Here is an 18374-nt window from a genome sequence, read left to right on the forward strand (position 1 = left end):
AAACCGCTTAGACTGCCTTCACAATTGGAATGAAGGGACAGGAAGTAGATTTTATTCATCTGTGAAAAGTATACAGCAGTAGTTAGAATACAAGCTTTTAATCATACTGACCTGGAATTGAATCCTGGTTTTACTCATTAACCATCACCTTAGCCATATTTTCTTAACCTCTCTACCCTTGTTTTCCATGTTTGTAAGAAGAGGATAAAAACAATAATATCCAACTAGTCACACTGTTATAGGAAATAAGTGAGCTATTTTGTGTACAGCTGCTAGTTTCTCAATAAGCATTTGTTAAATAGTGCAAAAGGAGTAGGTCCTACCCAACTATAGTTATGAGGAATTAATGAGATAATATAAATACACAAAAGCTCTTGTAAACCATCACAAGTTATGAACATATTAACTGTGATCCCAACAACGGCAGTTTAGAGATAAGAAAATGCAATTAAAGAAATGAGTTAGAATGTTAGAGCTCGAGGGCAGGGCAAGCAGTTGGCCAAGAAGAATGGGTGAAAAAGAGAGACTTTCATTTAATATGTGCTGTGTAAATTTCTTCCCCCCCAAATATTTGTTATTATAAAATATAAAAATGAATGAAACTTTTAAAAAGAGGAAAAGGAAAACAAAACCAAGACAATCCATCCATTCTTGGCTTTCACTCGATTTTCTCCACTCTGCTCTGAGAGATTTCAATCATTTCTTCTTTCTCTTGTCTCCAAAGCTATCCAATCTTTTATATTCTTAAGGAAACAACACAAAAATTCTTTAGAAGTTCTACTCCATTGGCTTCTGGAGTATTTTGTGTACTACCTTCTTTTGCAAAATCTTCAAATGTTGGTAGCTCATGGAGTGTCTATCCTCAGGCCACTACTTTCCTGGTTTACACACTCTGCCTATCTCAGCTCCTTTTTCACTTTTATAAATTGAACTACAATATAAATGCTGATAACCTCCAAATCTATTTCCATAGCGTTGGCTTCTCCTCTAGGTTCAGACTTGCTGGACAGTGTCACCCAGACTGGCCCAGAGACATCTTAAACTCAACATATTAAAAACTGAACTTAACTCCCATTTTCTCCTGAGTAGCCCCTCATCTTGTACTCTCTAATTTAGCTGGTGGCATCATGCAATCAATCATTCAAGCTAGAAACTGGGGACTCCTTCATCTTACTCCCCAAAAATCAAACAAGAAGTTCTTCCTATTTTCCCTCTTAAATAGTTCTCAAGTTGCCCTCCTCTTCACCCCTACAACAACATCTCTAGTAAAGGCAGTTTAAGGCCTTCGCCATGTTTTCTGCAACATTTTTCCCCCTCAAAGTACAGAATAAAATCTTAAAAAAAGGCAGATTCTTAAATACAGTGAACAAACTGGTAGCTGCCAGAGGAGAGGTGGGTAGGGCAGGTGGGTGAAATAGATGAAGGTGATTAAAAATAATCTTATTGTGATGAGCACTGAGTAACATATAGAAATGTTGAATAGTTATACTGTACACCTGAAACTAATATAACACTATGTGTTAATTATACTCGAGTTAAAAAATAAATTAAAAAAAAAGAATCTTAACCAAGTAAATGAGGCCCCTGCTGATTTCTCTAGGTTCAGTTGTCATTACTCATAGCCTCAAATTTTATGTTTTAGTAAAAAATAAACCACACATAGTTCCTGTCCACACTATTTCTTGTCTTTTGAGCTTTTGTTCACATTATCTCACTATTTGAAATGAATGTCTTTCTTTCCTTTTCTCTTGAAACTCCTACTTATCATTAAGAGGAGCTCAGGTGCTATATTCTCTATGAAGCTTTTTCTGAACCTACCTTCCTCCTTTTAAAGGTAAGTACCCTCTTCTCATTTTTTTTTTATTTTTTAATTTTTATTTGACAGACAGATCACAGTAGGCACAGAGGCAAGCAGAGAGAGAAGGAAGCAGGTTCCCCCCTGAGCGGAAAGCCCGATGTGGGGCTCGATCCCAGGACCCCGAGACCATGACCCGAGGCGAAGGCAGAGGCTTAACCCACTGAGCCACCCAGGTGCCCCCCCCTTTCATTTTACTTTGTTCTTTTCTCTGTATTGTACTTCCCACACAGTATTTTATAACTATTTGTGTATATCTATCTCTTCCACTGATCCTTGTAGCTCAGAGCCTAGACTATAGTCTGGTAAATTACAAGATCAATAGATGTTTATTTAATGGTTGAGTAAATGGAGAGGAAGGGAAGAAAGAGAAGGAAGGATCATATAGGGCTTTAATGTTGGAAGTAAGAGAAATCAACCTGTCAGGCCCAGGCCTCTGACCTTCAGAAAAACTGACCCTTCGGGTGCCTGGGTGGCTCAGTCGGTTAAGCCGCTGCCTTCGGCTCAGGTCATGATCCCAGTGTCCTGGGATCGAGTCCCACATCGGGCTCTCTGCTCAGCCAGAAGCCTGCTTCTTCCCCCCCCCCCTCTCTGCCTTCCTCTCTGCCTACTTGTAATCTCTGTGTCTGTCAAATAAATATATAAAATCTTTAAAAAAGAAAAACTGACCCTTCAGCTCAACCCAACATATCAATCCCTGGTGTAACAGACAGGAGAAAAGTCCAAGAAAGAACAGAGGAAAGATAAGAAAAGAAAAATATAGACTTGTGATAGACAGGTAATAGAAAACTTCCCTCCCCCAAAAGATGTCCATATCCTAATCCTCAGAACCTACTCCTCAGAACCTACAATGGTGTCACCTAACAGGATAGGAAGGATTCCATGGCTGTGCTAAATTAAGGTCTTGAGGTGGGATATTATGCAAATGAGACTAATGTAATCACAGGGATCCTTACAAAAGAAAGAGGGAAGTGGGAGAGTCAGGATCAGAGAAGGAGATGGGATTTTGGAAGCAGAGGTCGGAGTGATGCAATTGATGGCTGGCAGCCAGAAGCCAAGGAATATAGGCAGACTACAAACTAGAAAACAAAAGAAAACAGATTCTTTCCTACAGGCTCTAGAAGGAACACAACTGATACTTTGATTTTAGCCCAGTGAAACCCATTTTGAGCTTCTGACTTCCAAAACTGTAAGATAATAAATTTGTGATATTTTAAGCCACTAAGTTTATGGTAGATTGTTATGGCAACAATAGAAATATAATATAAAAGCCTATATAATGAAATATAACAAGTAACATCTAATGAGAATAGGCAAAGAGTAATAATGAAAAGCTAAAGATAGTTTAAAGATAGTTTCATTAGTAATAATGAAAACCTAAAGATAGGCATCTACAAAGGCCTCAAAATACGAATTCAAATTGCCATTTATAATGTATCAAAATTCACTTTTTTTTTTTTAATTCACTGTTTTTAATAATTGTATAAAATAGGGGCACCTGGGTGGCTCAGTGGGTTAAGCCTCTGCCTTCGGCTCAGGTCATGATCTCAGGGTCCTGGGATCGAGCCCCACATCGGGCTCTCTGCTCAACAGGGAGCCTGCTTCCCCGACCCCCACCTCTCTCTACCTGCCTCTCTGCCTACTTGTGATCTCTTTCTCTCTCTATCAAATAAATAAATAAAATCTTAAAAAAAAAATTGTATAAAATATTCACACAGAGCAACAAGTAAATAAATGAAAGGATTTCCTGCATATAAAATGATAATTTATAAGATAATTTGGTAATCTTTTGAAGATGGAAATGAATAATCAAAGAAACTCTAATTTCTAAAAAACATATTTTTTTTTTTAAGAGAGGGAATTGTGATTTTGTTGTTGTTTTTGTTTGTTTGTTTGTTTGTCTTTAAGTAAGGAGGAGCACAGGGAGAAGAAGAAAAAGAATCTTTAACCCATTGAGCCACCCAGGCGCCCCAAGAAGAAGAAGAATCTTAAGCAGACTTCATAGGAGGAGCCCAACACAGGGCTCCATCTCACAGCCCTGAGTTCATGATCAGAGCCCAAATCAAGATTCGGAAACTCAACTGACTGAGCCACCCAGGTGCCCCTAAAAAACACATTTCTGAGAGAGAGATTAGGAAGAACTTATGCTAAATGTAAGTGATTTTAAAAGGGATTTTAAGGGGCGCCTGGATGGCTCAGTGAGTTAAGCCTCTGCCTTCGGCTCGGGTCATGATCTCAGGGTCCTGGGATTGAGCCCTGCATCAAGCCCTGCATCGGGCTCTCTGCTCAGTGGGGAGCCTGTTTCCCCCTCTCTCTCTGCCTGCCTCTCAGCCTACTTGTGATCTCTCTCTCTCTCTCTCTCTCTGTCAAATAAACAAATAAAATTAAAAAATATATATATTTAAAAAAATAAAAGGGATTTTAATAAGTACACCAAAAGATGTCATATTTTCCATTTCTGTGACATTTAAATACAAAAACAAATATAAATATGAGCCTTGTTATATGATCTGACTTTTTAAATAAGGAAGCCCTGCCTAACTTATTTATTTGCATTATCTTTGCCCAACAACACACACACACACACAGGCACATATATGAAGATACCTTGAAGATGTAGTAAGTACTAATGCATACCTAATTTATTATAAACCTCATAGCCTGAGTTCAAGCAACTTACTTTCCTTTGTCCTTCAGCCATTCTGGGTTCTTTTCTTCTTCTTTTAAATCAGAAAGTTCAGGAATATCAGTATTCAGTGCTCTTCGTGCCTCTGCTTGTTTGTGTAACCACTGAAATCAGAGGATAAAGTCTAATGAAGGACACAAAAGTTTTATTTTTATTAACAGCTACTTTGAGATTTCTCAGCTTCTACCATGAGATGGAATACTATTTGTTATGGACTGAATGTTTGTATCTCCCAAAATTCATATGATAAAGCCCTAATCCCAATGTGATGGTGTTTAGAAGCAGGACTTTTGGGAGGTAATTTGATTTGGATGAGGCCATGAAGTTGGGGTCCCCATGATGAGATTAGTGTCCCTCTAAGAAGAGGGAAAGACCAGAACACAACTCTCATTCCTCCACTCCCTGTACCTGATCTTGGAATTTCCAGCCTCCAGAACTTTGAGAAATGTCTGTTGTTTAAGCCACCCAGTCCAAGGTATTTTGTTATAGCAGCCTGAGTAAACTAATATACTATTTGATAATGTGATTTTAAACTTCCAGTTTTTAGCCTTTTCAGTTGAACATTAATAGCTGGTAAAGGTCAGATGTATAAAAATTTCAAATCCAAATTTCACACAGATTTCTGGGAGTTCATGTGATTATTATTTTACTTTTCTTGTTTATAATATATTTGCTTTTCTATAATGAAAAATATAAATGACTTAAATAATTATAATTTTATAGTTCTAGATATAATTTTACAAATAATAAAATTCAGAATTTATTATTCAATAATAAGAAAATAGTTAATATTTTTTAAAGATTTTATTTATTTGAGAGAGAGAGATTATAGAGGGAGAGAAAGAAGCAGACTCCCTGTTGAATAGAGAGCCTTACTCAGGGCTCAATCCTTGGACCCCAAGATCATGACTTGAGCCGAAGGCAGACACTTAACTGACTGAGCCACCCAGGTGCTCCCCAAATAGTTAATATTTATAAATTGTCATGTCTTAAGGATCTTCAATTACTTCCACAACTTTTCAATTGTGAGAGGCGACAACTAATATCTTGTAGTAAAAAAAACGCAGTTCTTAGTGCTTATATAACTAAAGATATAACATTCAAAATTCCAGGGCCCAGGAATTTATAAATGAATGAGAGATAGTCTAGAAAGTCACATTAGAAATACCTGATGATAATAATAATTAGTTGTAAAAATATATTAACAAAAATGTCCAAATCCCTTACCAAACACATATGGATCCCTTACCAAAACACAAGTTTACAAATCTAATATGCAAATGATGTATTTGATAAATTATGTGGCAAGTATAACAGTAATAGATGAAATAAAAAATAAAGCATTCTCATTTGTGATCACTGTAACTAACAACAAGCATATCTACCTCTTCTTCTTCTGCTACTTGTGATTCTCGGAGAGCAGTTGGAAATACTCTAGGGGTAAAGCTGATTTTAATACTGCCAACAGAGCGAGGACCAGGAATACTGTCTTCCTTTAACTTCTCCAAAAACATATTTTCTGAATTTCTTCCTTGAAAAGCAATATTAACAAGTGAGTTATCTTCCTCTCATTTTCTAGGTAACAATCAAACTGACTTAAAGTAATTACACATCAAAGCTACCTCTAAAATCCTACACAAATAAACCAAAGATAACTTCTACTAGAAGGAATATAAAATCCCATCATCGAAAGTGTGGCAGCTAGTTATCTCTTCTTTAATCAATGACCCCAGCTACTTTTCTAGGATTCTCTTTGCTAAAACACACAGTGGTTTAATTTACATTCACTCTAGGGAAGGGGACTCTGAGTATTTCTACATCCAGTTTAGAAAGCTGTCACTACCAATACTACCTCTATTTCCCTTAAGCTCCTATAGCAGTATCTTCTATAAGCTTCCTTGTGGCAGTATAAAAATTTTTCAGCCGTAAGAAATTGTTAATGAGAATAGGCAAAGAGTAATAATGAAAAGCTAAAGATAGTTTGATGTAATAATGGTTAAGCCAATATAAGAGAAGAAATCAATGTGTTCTATGTGTTAGAATATAATTAGAATAAATCTATGTGTTAGAATATAAAATATATGAATTAAAAGGAAGGGTAAGTTTAAAAATTGGAAAAGTACAAAAAATATGATACACAGATTTAAAAGGCAATATCGAAACTTTAAAAAAACCAGATTTTCCACAAATACAAGAGTAATATCCTTGATGTAAAATGAATACATACAAAAAGGAGGAAAAAATAAGGACTGAAACAAAATTTGAGTGCAAATTTTCTGGATGTCTGTGGTTGAGACATCTATCTTCCAGTATTCTATCCATTCTTCCATCTTCCTTTTAGAGATAGAATTTGAGTTCTAAACTAGGCATATGACTATTGTCAGGCTAGAATCTACATAACCCAGACTCCCTTGAGATTAGATGTGATTATATGCCAAATCTGAGGCAACAAAATGTGAATAGAAGTGATGTATGCAATGGATCATTTTATAGGTACATCTGCTTGCTGTGGACTCCTCTTACCTCCTTCCCAGTGGCTAAAACACACTGCCAACCTTGGCATCCAGAGATGGAAGTCAAATGGTGTGATGACAGAGATGGCACTGCCAGCCTGGATGGCCTTGTAGGAAGTCATTTATCAAGCCTACATGGGTCACTGTTACATAACAAGTATTGGATTATGGAGAACTAAATTTCTGTCTCATTTGATCTGTAATTTTGGATCTCATTACCACAACTAGCTTTCACCTACCAAATACAATGTCCCAAGAATTTTATATCCAAGTAAACTGCTGCTTACTTATAAAGGCAAAAGATACTCCTAGATATCTAAGAACTAAGTAAATATACTACTTTAGCCATCTTTTCCAAATAAATTAATCAAGCCAATGTTCAAGAACATGGAAAAATGAAACTAAGAACCCAGGAGTGAGGAAATTAAGGTAAAAATAAAAAGAATTAGTTTTCTATACAGTGGAGAACACACTAAAAATGTTGTGAATAAGATTCTTAAATGTTAGTGTAACAGAAGGAAAACAGAAAAAGTAAAAATGAAGTATATAACTTTAGATTACTATACTAATGATTACTAGGATACAGAACATGAAGGGAATAAGCACTATTTTCCATAATGAGGAATTAAAAATTTATTTTCTTGGGTGGGTGGGTGGTTCAGTGGGTTAAGCATCTGCCTTCAGCTCAGGTCACGATCTCAGGTTCCTGGGATCAAGTCCTGCATCAGCCTCTCTGCTTAGTGGGAAGTCTGGTTCTCCCTCTCCCTTTCCCTCTATACTATCCCTCTCTCTCTCTCAAATAAATAAAGAAAATCTTTTTTTTTTAAAGATTTTCTTTACTTATTTATCAGAGAGAGAGAAAGAGAGAGAGCGCACAAGCAGGCAGAGGCAGAGAGAGAAGCAAGTTCCCTGCCGAGCAAGGAGCAGGATGCGGGACTCGATCCCCGGACTCTGGGATCATGACCTGAACTGAAGGCAGCAGCCTAACCGACTGAGACACCCAGGTGTCCCAAATAAATAAAATCTTTAAAAATTTTTTTATTTTCTTATTAATTTTGCTAAAATAAACAAATGTTTTTAAATGTTCATGAAAAACATTAACATAACAACCAGTTACATTAAAAATAGGGTATCTAGCTTCCAAACCCTTACTGTAGAATAAGACAAGTAGTAAAACATAAAATAAAAATAAATTAGCACAGGTTTCTAGAAACACAAGATAAAGTTTTTAAAACTTTTTACAATCTCTAGATAAAATGCAATAAACACATAAAATGCTTGATAAAATATAGAAAATAAATAAAGTTTCAAATATACAATTCAGTTTAAAAAGTAAGCAAAGAAAAAGTCTTAATCAGTGATTTATAGCTGGTGTAATCTAAAAGCTGACAGAAAGCTGTTTGGAAAGATATTTAGATCTATATCTAAAATACATATATAAAGGCAAAAGGCTGGAAATTTAAGGCTGATACAGTTACAGAGGTAGAAAGCTGAAAATGAACCTAGAAGCTTAGAAGGGCTTCTCTCTTAGTGAAAAGAACATTTATAAAATCACTGTCCACTGGTCCAGGAAAGTGAAGCCTATTCTTCCTGGGGCTTTGGACAGGAGGAGAAAAAAATATCTCCTGTGAGAAATCAAAACTCTAGGTATTCCTCGTGAGCAATTCTTACTTCCACACACCATAAAACACCTGAGATTTTTAAATATATACCCATTAAAAAAAAAAAAACTTGCAGAAGAGGGACACACAATCAAAAACTATAAATTACATGAGAAAACAATGCAGTATAAAAGACAGTAAGCAGACACAAAAAACAGAAGGTATGGCTTCTTAAGAATTTGAAAAAAACAGAACAATCTGAAAGAGATAAAATAATTTCAAACATGTTTATTTAAAGAGCAGAGACAAGACAAATCCATAATGAAAAATGAAGAAACTAGTGACAAAATAATTAACAACAACAACAACAACAACAAACCAGATGGAACTTCCAAAATGAAAAATATTGCTGCTGAAATTTAAAACCTTTAGTATAAGTTTAACAGTACATTAAGCATAGTTGAAGAAAATTTGCAAACTAGAAGAGATCTGAAGATAATATATAGAATGTGGTCAAGAAATACAGAGAACAGAGGAAGACAATAGCTTAAAAGTTCCCAGAACTTTACTGAAAACATAAGTTCTTTGAATAAAAGTATATTCCATGTTCTGACTTTATGAAGCAAATAAATTAAAAACTGCACAGAGACTAATAAAATCAAAGTACATCAAAGTGAAGAATTTTAAAGCAACCAGAGACAAAGCATGGGTTAACTTATAAAGGTTCAATAGTTAGATCAAGAGCAGACTTCAGCAACATTAGAGGGCAAAAGGCAATAGAAAAATACCTTCACATTACTGATGGAAAATAACTATCAATGAGGAATTCTACAACCACGCAAACCATCCTTCAACAACAAGCACAAGATAAAGATAATAACTGAATTGAACGCCCTACAAATCTTCATTAAAGAACTACTAAAGGATTTATTTGTAAAGGGAAGGCAATTTAACCCACAGATGTAAAACACAAAGAAGCAAAGACAAATTAAAAATCCATAAATATGCATCAGTCTAAACAGTAATGACTGTATAGTGGGGAAAAAAGCCATACTAACAGTGATGACTAAATTTGGGATTTAAAAATAAAGTGAAGTTGGGGCACCTGGGTGGCTCAGTGGGTTAAAGCCTCTGCCTTCGGCTCAGGTCATGATCCCAGGGTCCTGGGATCGAGCCCCGCATTGGGCTCTCTGCTCAGTAGGGAGTCTGCTTCCTCCTCTCTCTCTGCCTGCCTCTCTGCCTACTTGTGACCTCTCTCTCTCTCTCTTTCTCTCTGTCAAATAAATAAAAAATATCTTTAAAAATAAAAAAATAAAAAGTAAAGTCAAGTCAACTGATCTCCCTTCCCTCCAAAAAACTGGACTAAAATGTTTAGACAATTTAATAGAAGATGGGTATCACTGTACCTTACACACTAAACTTCCTTGTAATACTTACAGGAGTGGTAAAGATTAACCTTAATCTTTGTTTAATATGTATGTTAAAATAATAAGAATTATATCTATGTACCAAAACAGATACAAAAAATTTAATATTAATCATTCAAAGAACAAAAATAGAATACATACCTTTCAAATTAGTAGAAAGGAGTAATCAAGAACATTTTTTAAATCCAAGGCAGAAAAATAGAAGAAAAAACTAACAAGAAAGTCTAGTAAATATAAACTATGAAGTAAGATAGTAGAAGAATATCCTAAGACATTAGGATACATTTTATTTATAATAATAAAGCTAAGTGGCCCATAGCTTATTAAAAGAAAGCCTTAGGATAAACACAAATACACACCATAAACTAAAATCTAGAAACACACCTGTAACATGATGATACAGGAAATTTTAAATATGAGAACTATAGTCATTCCCATTTTATATATTTCAAAACTAAAAACAAAACAAAATGAAACAAAAAAACAAAACAAAACAAAAAACCCACCAAAAAAAAAAAAAAACCCTACAAATTCAAGGGCCAAGGGAAAAAATGATGATGAGTTACAAAATATTTGCAACTAAACAACAACAAAAACACAAGATTCTAAGACTTGTGAATGTATTAACATACTCTAAGACAAAAAAATTTAACTTAACATGCATGTATTAAAATATTCCAAAATTAATGAAAACAAGTTGGACAAAGAGCAGAGAAAACCTAAAGAAACTAATGTACCTCTATAAAATACTCCATGCCCAGGCATTTTAGGGGTAGTTTAACTAAACCTTTGAACACCAGATATTTCATAGCGAACTAAATTATTTTGAAGAATAAAAAAAGAAAAAAGGTATAATTCCCAGCATACTGAGCCATAAATATTGTTAAGACTTTGCATATCTGAAAAGTCTGTATTCTGCTTCACACTTGATTATTAAGCTGGGTATAGAATTTCACACTGAAAATTATTTTCACTCAGAATTTTGAAGGCACTGACCCATGTTTCAGGATTCCAGTGCTGAGGTTAAGAGGACAGATGCTAACATTCCCAGTCCTTTGTGCATGATCTGTTTCTCTTCTCTGGGAACTTTCTTGATCTCTGCCAAAAGTGTGCTGAGGGAAGCTTGCATAGCTCAGTCAGTTAAGCATCCAACTCTTGATTTTTGGCTCAGGTCATGATCTCAGCATTATGAGATCGAGCCTCACATAAGGCTCTGAGGGGGGTGTGGAGCCTACTTAAGATTCTCTCTCTCCCTCTGCCCCACCCCCGGCTCATGTGCTCTTGTTCTCTCTAAAAAAGAGAAAGAATAAAATATAAAGTGTCTGAAATTTCATGTGTTTTTGGCATGAATACTATAAAATCTGCCGTGCTGGACATGATAGACTCTTTCAATGTGGAAATTCATTTAAGTTTTCAGAAGTTTTGCAACATTAAAAATATTATGTCCTCTCTTCTGTCTCTCCCACCCTCTTTCTTATACCCCTATTGAATGTTGAACATCCAGGATGGATACTCTGATTATTTAATCTTTTCTATTTTAAATTTTTTTGTCCCTTTTTTCTGCTTTCTGAAAAACTTAGAAACCATATTCCAACCATTTGATTAAATTTATAATTTTTATTGCATTTTAAATTTCCAAACTGTTTTATTCTCTTAATATTCCTTACTATAGCCTCTTGTTCTTAATGATTAAAATACGTCTTAAATGATTAAATGTCTTAAATTATTCAAATATGTCTTAAATATGTCTTCATCTTTCTGAAGACATGTTACAATTAAGTTTTCTTCTGTTCTTCTATTACTTGGTTGTTCGAAGTTTCTATATCTTGCCTATCTCCTCCTATAAAAGTATAAAAATTCTGACTGAAGTTCTATGTACATAAATCTGAAATCTGTTGACTGGTAAGCTTCAGCAGGGAAAACCATCTGGGCCATTACAGATGTCAGGATTTTTTCATCCTACACTCATTAGTTTCCCTATGGAAGAATTCTCTAATCTGCACCCCAGGTGCACTGGGCTTGTGAATGCATATATGCAAGAGCTAAGGGTAGAGGAGGGCTGGAAGAGATCCCTCGGACCAGTATTTAGATTTACACAATGTTGACTTTCGCTCTATCAATTTTCAGAGCAGAATCTGTAGTCTTCAAATATGCAGAAAGTAAACCCTCGATCTTCTGTCATGATCTGGAAATCTGGTAGTGAAACTCTATTTACACACTTTCAATCCATCCTTTTTCTTTTTTTCCAGACTTACATTTGCCCCTACCTTTAGGAGTACCTAGTTCTTCCAAGCTGAAGAAGGACAAATCCACATGGCCTAAAATTTCATTTATCCATCTACCATGCTTTTAGTAGCTTCGTAAGCAAGTCAAAAGTACTTCAACAGAATAGGCTGGTACTAGTAACTGAATTTCTAACAAGATACAGAAGACCCTATACTTAATTAATTAGATGCTCAATGATTCCTCTTTCCCAGTCTCCTATAAATATACACAATAGTACAAGGGCCAGGACCTTCAAAATCGGCTTCATTACGGCTGGCCTTAAGCATTAACTGTGGAATAATAAGAACCTGAAGATATTATATGCATTTTGATGCTGTTCTGCCTAAAAGTATTCCCAATAAACTTTATTCAGTTTAACAAAGAAATAATTCATGTACAATAAAATGTACATGAAATAAAATGGGGCACCTGGGTGCCTCAGTTAGTTAGATGTCCAACTCTGTTTCCACTCAGGTCATGATCTCAGGGTCATGTGATAAAGCCCCATGTTGGGCTCCATACTCAGTAGGGAGTCTACCTGAGATTTTCTTCCTCTTCCTCCCTGCCCCTCCCCCAGCACTCCCATACATGCATGTGCTTGCGCTCTCTCTCTTAAATAAATCTTTAAAAAAAAATAAACTGTACTCATTTTAAAGTACATTAATTCAATGAGTTCTGATAGATGTGTGTACCCATGAAATTATAATCATAATGAAAATGGAAAATTTCTATCACTTCTAAGAGTCCCCTATAGTCCCTTCCTTTTATTTCTGGCCCCAGATAACAATTGATATACTCTCAGTCATTATAAAATGGTCGGTATTTTCTAGAATTTCTGTTGCAGAGTAATATTTCACTTTATGAATCTATGAGAATTTGTTTATTCACTCATCTAGTGATGAACATCATTTCCAGTTACTCACTATTACAAATGAGGTTGCCATGAATATTTGAATACAAGTCTTTAGGTGAATACATCTCTCATGTATAAATACTGAAGACAAGAAAGACTGAGTTATATGATAAGTGCATACTCAAATTTCAAGAGAAGAGCCAAACACTCTTGCAAAGTCGTTGTACCATTTTACATTTCTGCTATCAGTGTATACTTGCAGCATATCCTCAACAACAATTGTGCTGATGATCTTTAGTTTTCTGTTTTATCATTTTATTTTTTCAAAGGTTTTAATTATCTATTTGTGAGAGAGAAAGAGCACAAGTAGGATGAGCAGCAGAGAAGAGGGAGAAGCAGGCACCCAGCTGAGCAAGGAGCCTGATGTGGGACTTGAACCCAGGACCCTCAAATCATGACCTGAGCTGAAGGCAGACGCTTAACTGGCTGAGCCACCCAGGCATCCAGTTTTAGTCATTTTAATGCATATGTACTATGGACTGTATCTCACTGTGGTTTTAATTTCCCTACTAACGAATAACATTGAACATCATCTTATGTGTCTGTTGGTTGTTCATGTCTTCCACTGCAACAAGAGCATTCATATCTTCCATCCAATTGTTTACTGGATTGTCTTCTTACATATGTATTATGTACATATGTACATAACTGTCTCATTGTGTAGTGAGGCAAGAGTCTACTTTCACTTGTTTCCATAAATATATCCTGACCTGTTCCTTTCCCCCATTGAATTACCTTGTTACCTTTCATTAAAATCACCGAACCATACTTGCATAGATTCATTTCTGGTCCCTGTACTCTGTTGTTTTGAACTTATCCTTGTCCTTTCACCAATTCCATCTTGTCTTGATTATGGTAGCTTGATGCTAAGTCTTCAAATGAGGCAGTGTGAGCCCCTTTGAGGGGCGCCTGGGTGGCTCAGTGGGTTAAGCCACTGCCTTCGGCTCAGGTCATGGTCTCGGGGGTCTGGGATGGAGTCCCACATTGGGCAGGCTCTCTGCTCAGCAGGGAGACTGCTTCCCTTCCTCTCTCTCTGTCTGCCTCTCTGCCTACTTGTACTCTCTGTCAAATAAATAAATAAAATCTTTTAAAAATTTAAAAAAAATAAATAAAAGTTCCTTTGACTATCCTTGGTCATTCACACTCTCATATAAATTTTAGGATCAACTTGTCAATTTCTACAAAAAGCTTACCAGAATTTCTAATGGATTTACATTGAATCAACAGATCAATTTAAGAATAGACATCCTAACAATATTTAGTTTTCCAACTCAGGAACATGTTGTATCACTACATTTATTTAGGACTTTAAAACATCTTTCAGCAGTTTTTTGATAGTTTTCAGTGATATGGTCTTTCATTTCTTTTGTTAAATTAATTCCTACGTTTTTTCTCTTTTAGTGCTACTACAAATTAATTAAAGTTTAATTTTCCAGTTCTTTGCTGCTGATAAAATTTTAAGTGACTTTTATAGCCTTATATTATGAGACTTTGCTAAATTCAGTTATTAGTTCTAGCAGTTATCCTTCAGATTTCTCAGGAAATCCCTATCAGGAAATATACAATCATGTCATCTATAAATAAATACAGTTTTACTTCTTCCTGTCTAATCTTTATGCCTCTCATTTCTTCTTGTCTTAATGTAATGGTTAGGACTTCCAGCATAATGTTGAATTAAAACAGTGAAAGTGGACATACTTGCCTACTCCTGGAACTACAGGGCAAGGCAAAGTATTCATCAATAAATATGAAGCTTACTATACATTTTTTGTACACTCTTACTCACCAGAGTAAGAAAGTACCTTTCTATTCCTAATTTGTTGAGAAATTATTTTCATAAATGGATGTTGGGTTTTATCAAATGCCTTCTGCAATAGAGAAATGGTCATATGTTTTTTCCTTTACTCTGTTAGTACAGTTATTACATGGAATGATTTTCAAATGCTAAACCAACCTTGAATTCCATTATCCATTTCTATCAGTCAAAAATTCTCTAGGCTATGTGGAAACATGACTATAGTTGTTTAACCAAGGATGGGTTTATTTTCTCACTTAACAAACTTGAAAAAAGGTGATTCAATGCAGAGGTACCATCTTTCCAATGTCATTAATGTCCCAAGCTCTTTCTTCTCCCCTATTCCACCATTCTTAGGGTATGTCTTGCCTCGTTGTGGTTTTAAAATAGCTAATGAATTTTTTGCACTGACCTTCATCTTAAGTAGGAAAAGGAAAGGAGAAGCAAGCAGTAAGGAGTAATACTTTTCTATAAATCTTTAGCAGATTTCTTCTTGCATTTCCTCAAAATTTGTCACCTGGTTACATCTAGTTATACAAGAGTTTGGGGAAGTGAGATTTGCTTGGTTTTGTTTTGTTTTACTAATTTAAAATGACGTTGTAAAAATCTCAATGTGTGCTTTTTTTATTTATTTTTTTTTTATTTTATTTTATTTTTTCAGTGTTCCAAGATAAAGCGCTTTTTCAGTGTGTTGCCTATTTTTTTATAATAAAAAATTTCAAACATATATAAAATTAGGCATAATAGAATAATTAACTGTCATGCATTCATAACCTGCCTTCTATTATCAACTCCTGGCCCATATCACTTCATCTTTATTTTTATCTACTTTCACATACCATATTATTTTGAAGAGAATCTCAGACATCAAATATTATACTTTCACCCATAAATATCTCAGTAGGTTTCTCTATGTGATAAGGGCTTTCTAAACTAACTACAATTAGGTTATCACATCTCAAGGGAAAAAATATAATTATTCTTTAATTTCTTCTAATATCCAATTGGTATTTAAATTTCTAAAAGGCAAGGTTTTTAGCTGAACACATTTCTTCTGTCCCTTCCCTGAAACCATGATTCTGTTAGTAAAAAAGAAAGGGAGAGAAGGAAATCTGCAGCACCTGCCACACCATTTGCATTCTGTATATAGAAAGTGGCTTAGCTATTATATTATTATAATAGTGTATATAAAAGTGGCTTATCTAGTACATTACATATACTCTTATTATACATTGAGTCTTACTTATTGATGTGGCAAAAAATAAGAGTATAATAATCCAAACTCCAAACATTTAAGTTGATTTTTAAAATCACATAAAATCTTATCAAAATTTTTTGCTTGTTAAATCACCTTAATATAAAATATTAAGCAGCTTTCATCAAAATGACACCACTCAATATTTAAGTTCTAGGTCCAGAAGAGTATGAAGCCCACAGCACATTTAATTCCTCTGCCCTGCAAAGTAATCATGCCATAGCCTGACGCCTAGCTTCACATTAAGAGACAAAATTAGTGGGATGTGTTATATTAGGGGACTGTAATTAAAACTTCTGAAGTTTTGCTACTTCATAATTAGTAATACTTTGGTTAAGCATAAACCGATTCATTCTTGAAAATTACTGTAAGGCTTTGAGATGCTCAATAACAAACATTTAAAAGGTAATACTTTTCCAAACCAGGATTATACATTTTGTGTACTTTTTCTCCTAACAAATTTCTCAGTGAAAACATCTCCCTAATACAAACAGTCAGCTAAGATATGTTATGAATTAGATAATGAACATGGTTAATCTGCCTATCTTACCTGTGTAGCAGTATAACACAGTGGTGGTCACCTACTCTAAAGCCTGATCACCCACGTCCAAATTCTGACTCTGCCATTTATTAGCAGTGTTACTTTGGGCTAGTAAGACTCTCTGTGCCTTTCCTCACCTGGAAAATGGGGATAATCGTGGTTCCTAACTCACAAGTTCATTTATTGACTTTCCAACACACTAGAACTTGAGAGCTTACAGTAGAGAAGACCTAGAGTACAGTAATAAAGCCTAGCGCATAGGTTTCAAAGATGTGGGTTCAAATCCCACAGGTTTACTTATTGGGTAGTTTTTATCTTTTCTGAACACCTATTTCCACTAAAATAAGAATAGCAGGACTTATCCCAAAGTGGTGTTGTGACAACTGCATGATACAACCAATATAATGGCCTGGCATATGGAAATCACCCAATAATTATTAATTATTATTATTATATAAGTGATTTTACAACAAAATATTCCATTACTAAAGATGCTAACTATTCCCAAAACAAAATTTACTATTCTAAATTCAGATAAAATCAAACTCTTAGCTTTCAATAAAGAAATATGTGCTTTCACCTATTTCTGAACACATCAGGATCAAAGGCCAGATAAGCCACTATTTGCTTACAACTAAATTTGTGTAATAGTATTCATGTTCCTCAATCATATGAGGAAAATGTCTTTTTTAAAAAATATTTTATTTATTTGTCAGAGAGAGAGAGAGAGAGAATGAGAGCACAAGCAGGGGGAGCGGCAGGTAGATGGAGAAGTAAGCTCCTATGAGCAAGGAGCCAGACGTTGGGCTCGATCTCAGGACCCTGGTATCTGAATCATTGCTCACTCTCTCTTGAAAATGTCACTACTTCCTAAAAGAAGAAATAAATCTTTCATCTTACCCTCTATACTATAGTACTTATTCTCAATATACCAAAATAATGACCTAATATTATAAATAGATTACGGAAAAAAAAGTAATGGACTCACTTTCCCGGAAAATACAAAGAAATCATTGTACCTTTTGTGGCAAGATTTCTAGATGCTGCAATTCTAGTAAGGCTTTTATGTTTTAATTTGTTTCTCTCTTCTCCAACTTGCTTTCCTTGTTCACAGAATTTCTCTTCTCTCTGAATTGTTTTTTGTTCTTCAGCTTTTCTTTGACATTCTTTCCAGGCTTCCAACTCTTTAGTTGCTTTTAGTCGTTCATTTTCTTTCATATCTTCTATTTTTTTCCTCTCCTCTTCTTCAATCTATAAAAATTACAATTATAAAACCTTGAAACATGCAAAAAGTAACATTTTAAAAATAAGAAATTTATTATAATAATTAATTAGTCTTACCTCTAAACTCATTGTATCTGTAGCAGTAGTAGTAGTGAATAAAAACTTAAAATGGGAATGGTAAATGATTTAGTATGGAATACAGGTTTTAGTTCCAGATTTACTTATTAGTAAATTATTAATAAATTATAATTAATTATTAATAATGATTAATATTAATGATTAATAAAATCTTGAGCAAT

General features: G+C 34.7%; 1 protein-coding gene across 1 annotated transcript in view; it reads right to left on the reverse strand.

Moving 5' to 3' along the window:
- DNAAF4 (dynein axonemal assembly factor 4) overlaps window positions 1-18374 on the reverse strand; it is a 56825-nt gene that overhangs the window by 13980 nt on the left and 24471 nt on the right. The window contains exons 4-6 of the mRNA XM_004779221.3: window positions 17871-18102; window positions 5927-6072; window positions 4536-4645 (exon numbers count right to left, since the gene is read on the reverse strand). Coding sequence (XP_004779278.1) covers window positions 4536-4645; window positions 5927-6072; window positions 17871-18102 — 488 coding nt within the window. The remainder of the gene's footprint in view (window positions 1-4535; window positions 4646-5926; window positions 6073-17870; window positions 18103-18374) is intronic.

The sequence above is a fragment of the Mustela putorius genome, unplaced genomic scaffold (genome assembly GCF_011764305.1).
Source record: "Mustela putorius furo isolate JIRA1106 unplaced genomic scaffold, ASM1176430v1.1 tig00000660_pilon_pilon_pilon, whole genome shotgun sequence".
In the NCBI taxonomy this organism is placed as follows: Eukaryota; Metazoa; Chordata; class Mammalia; order Carnivora; family Mustelidae; genus Mustela; species Mustela putorius.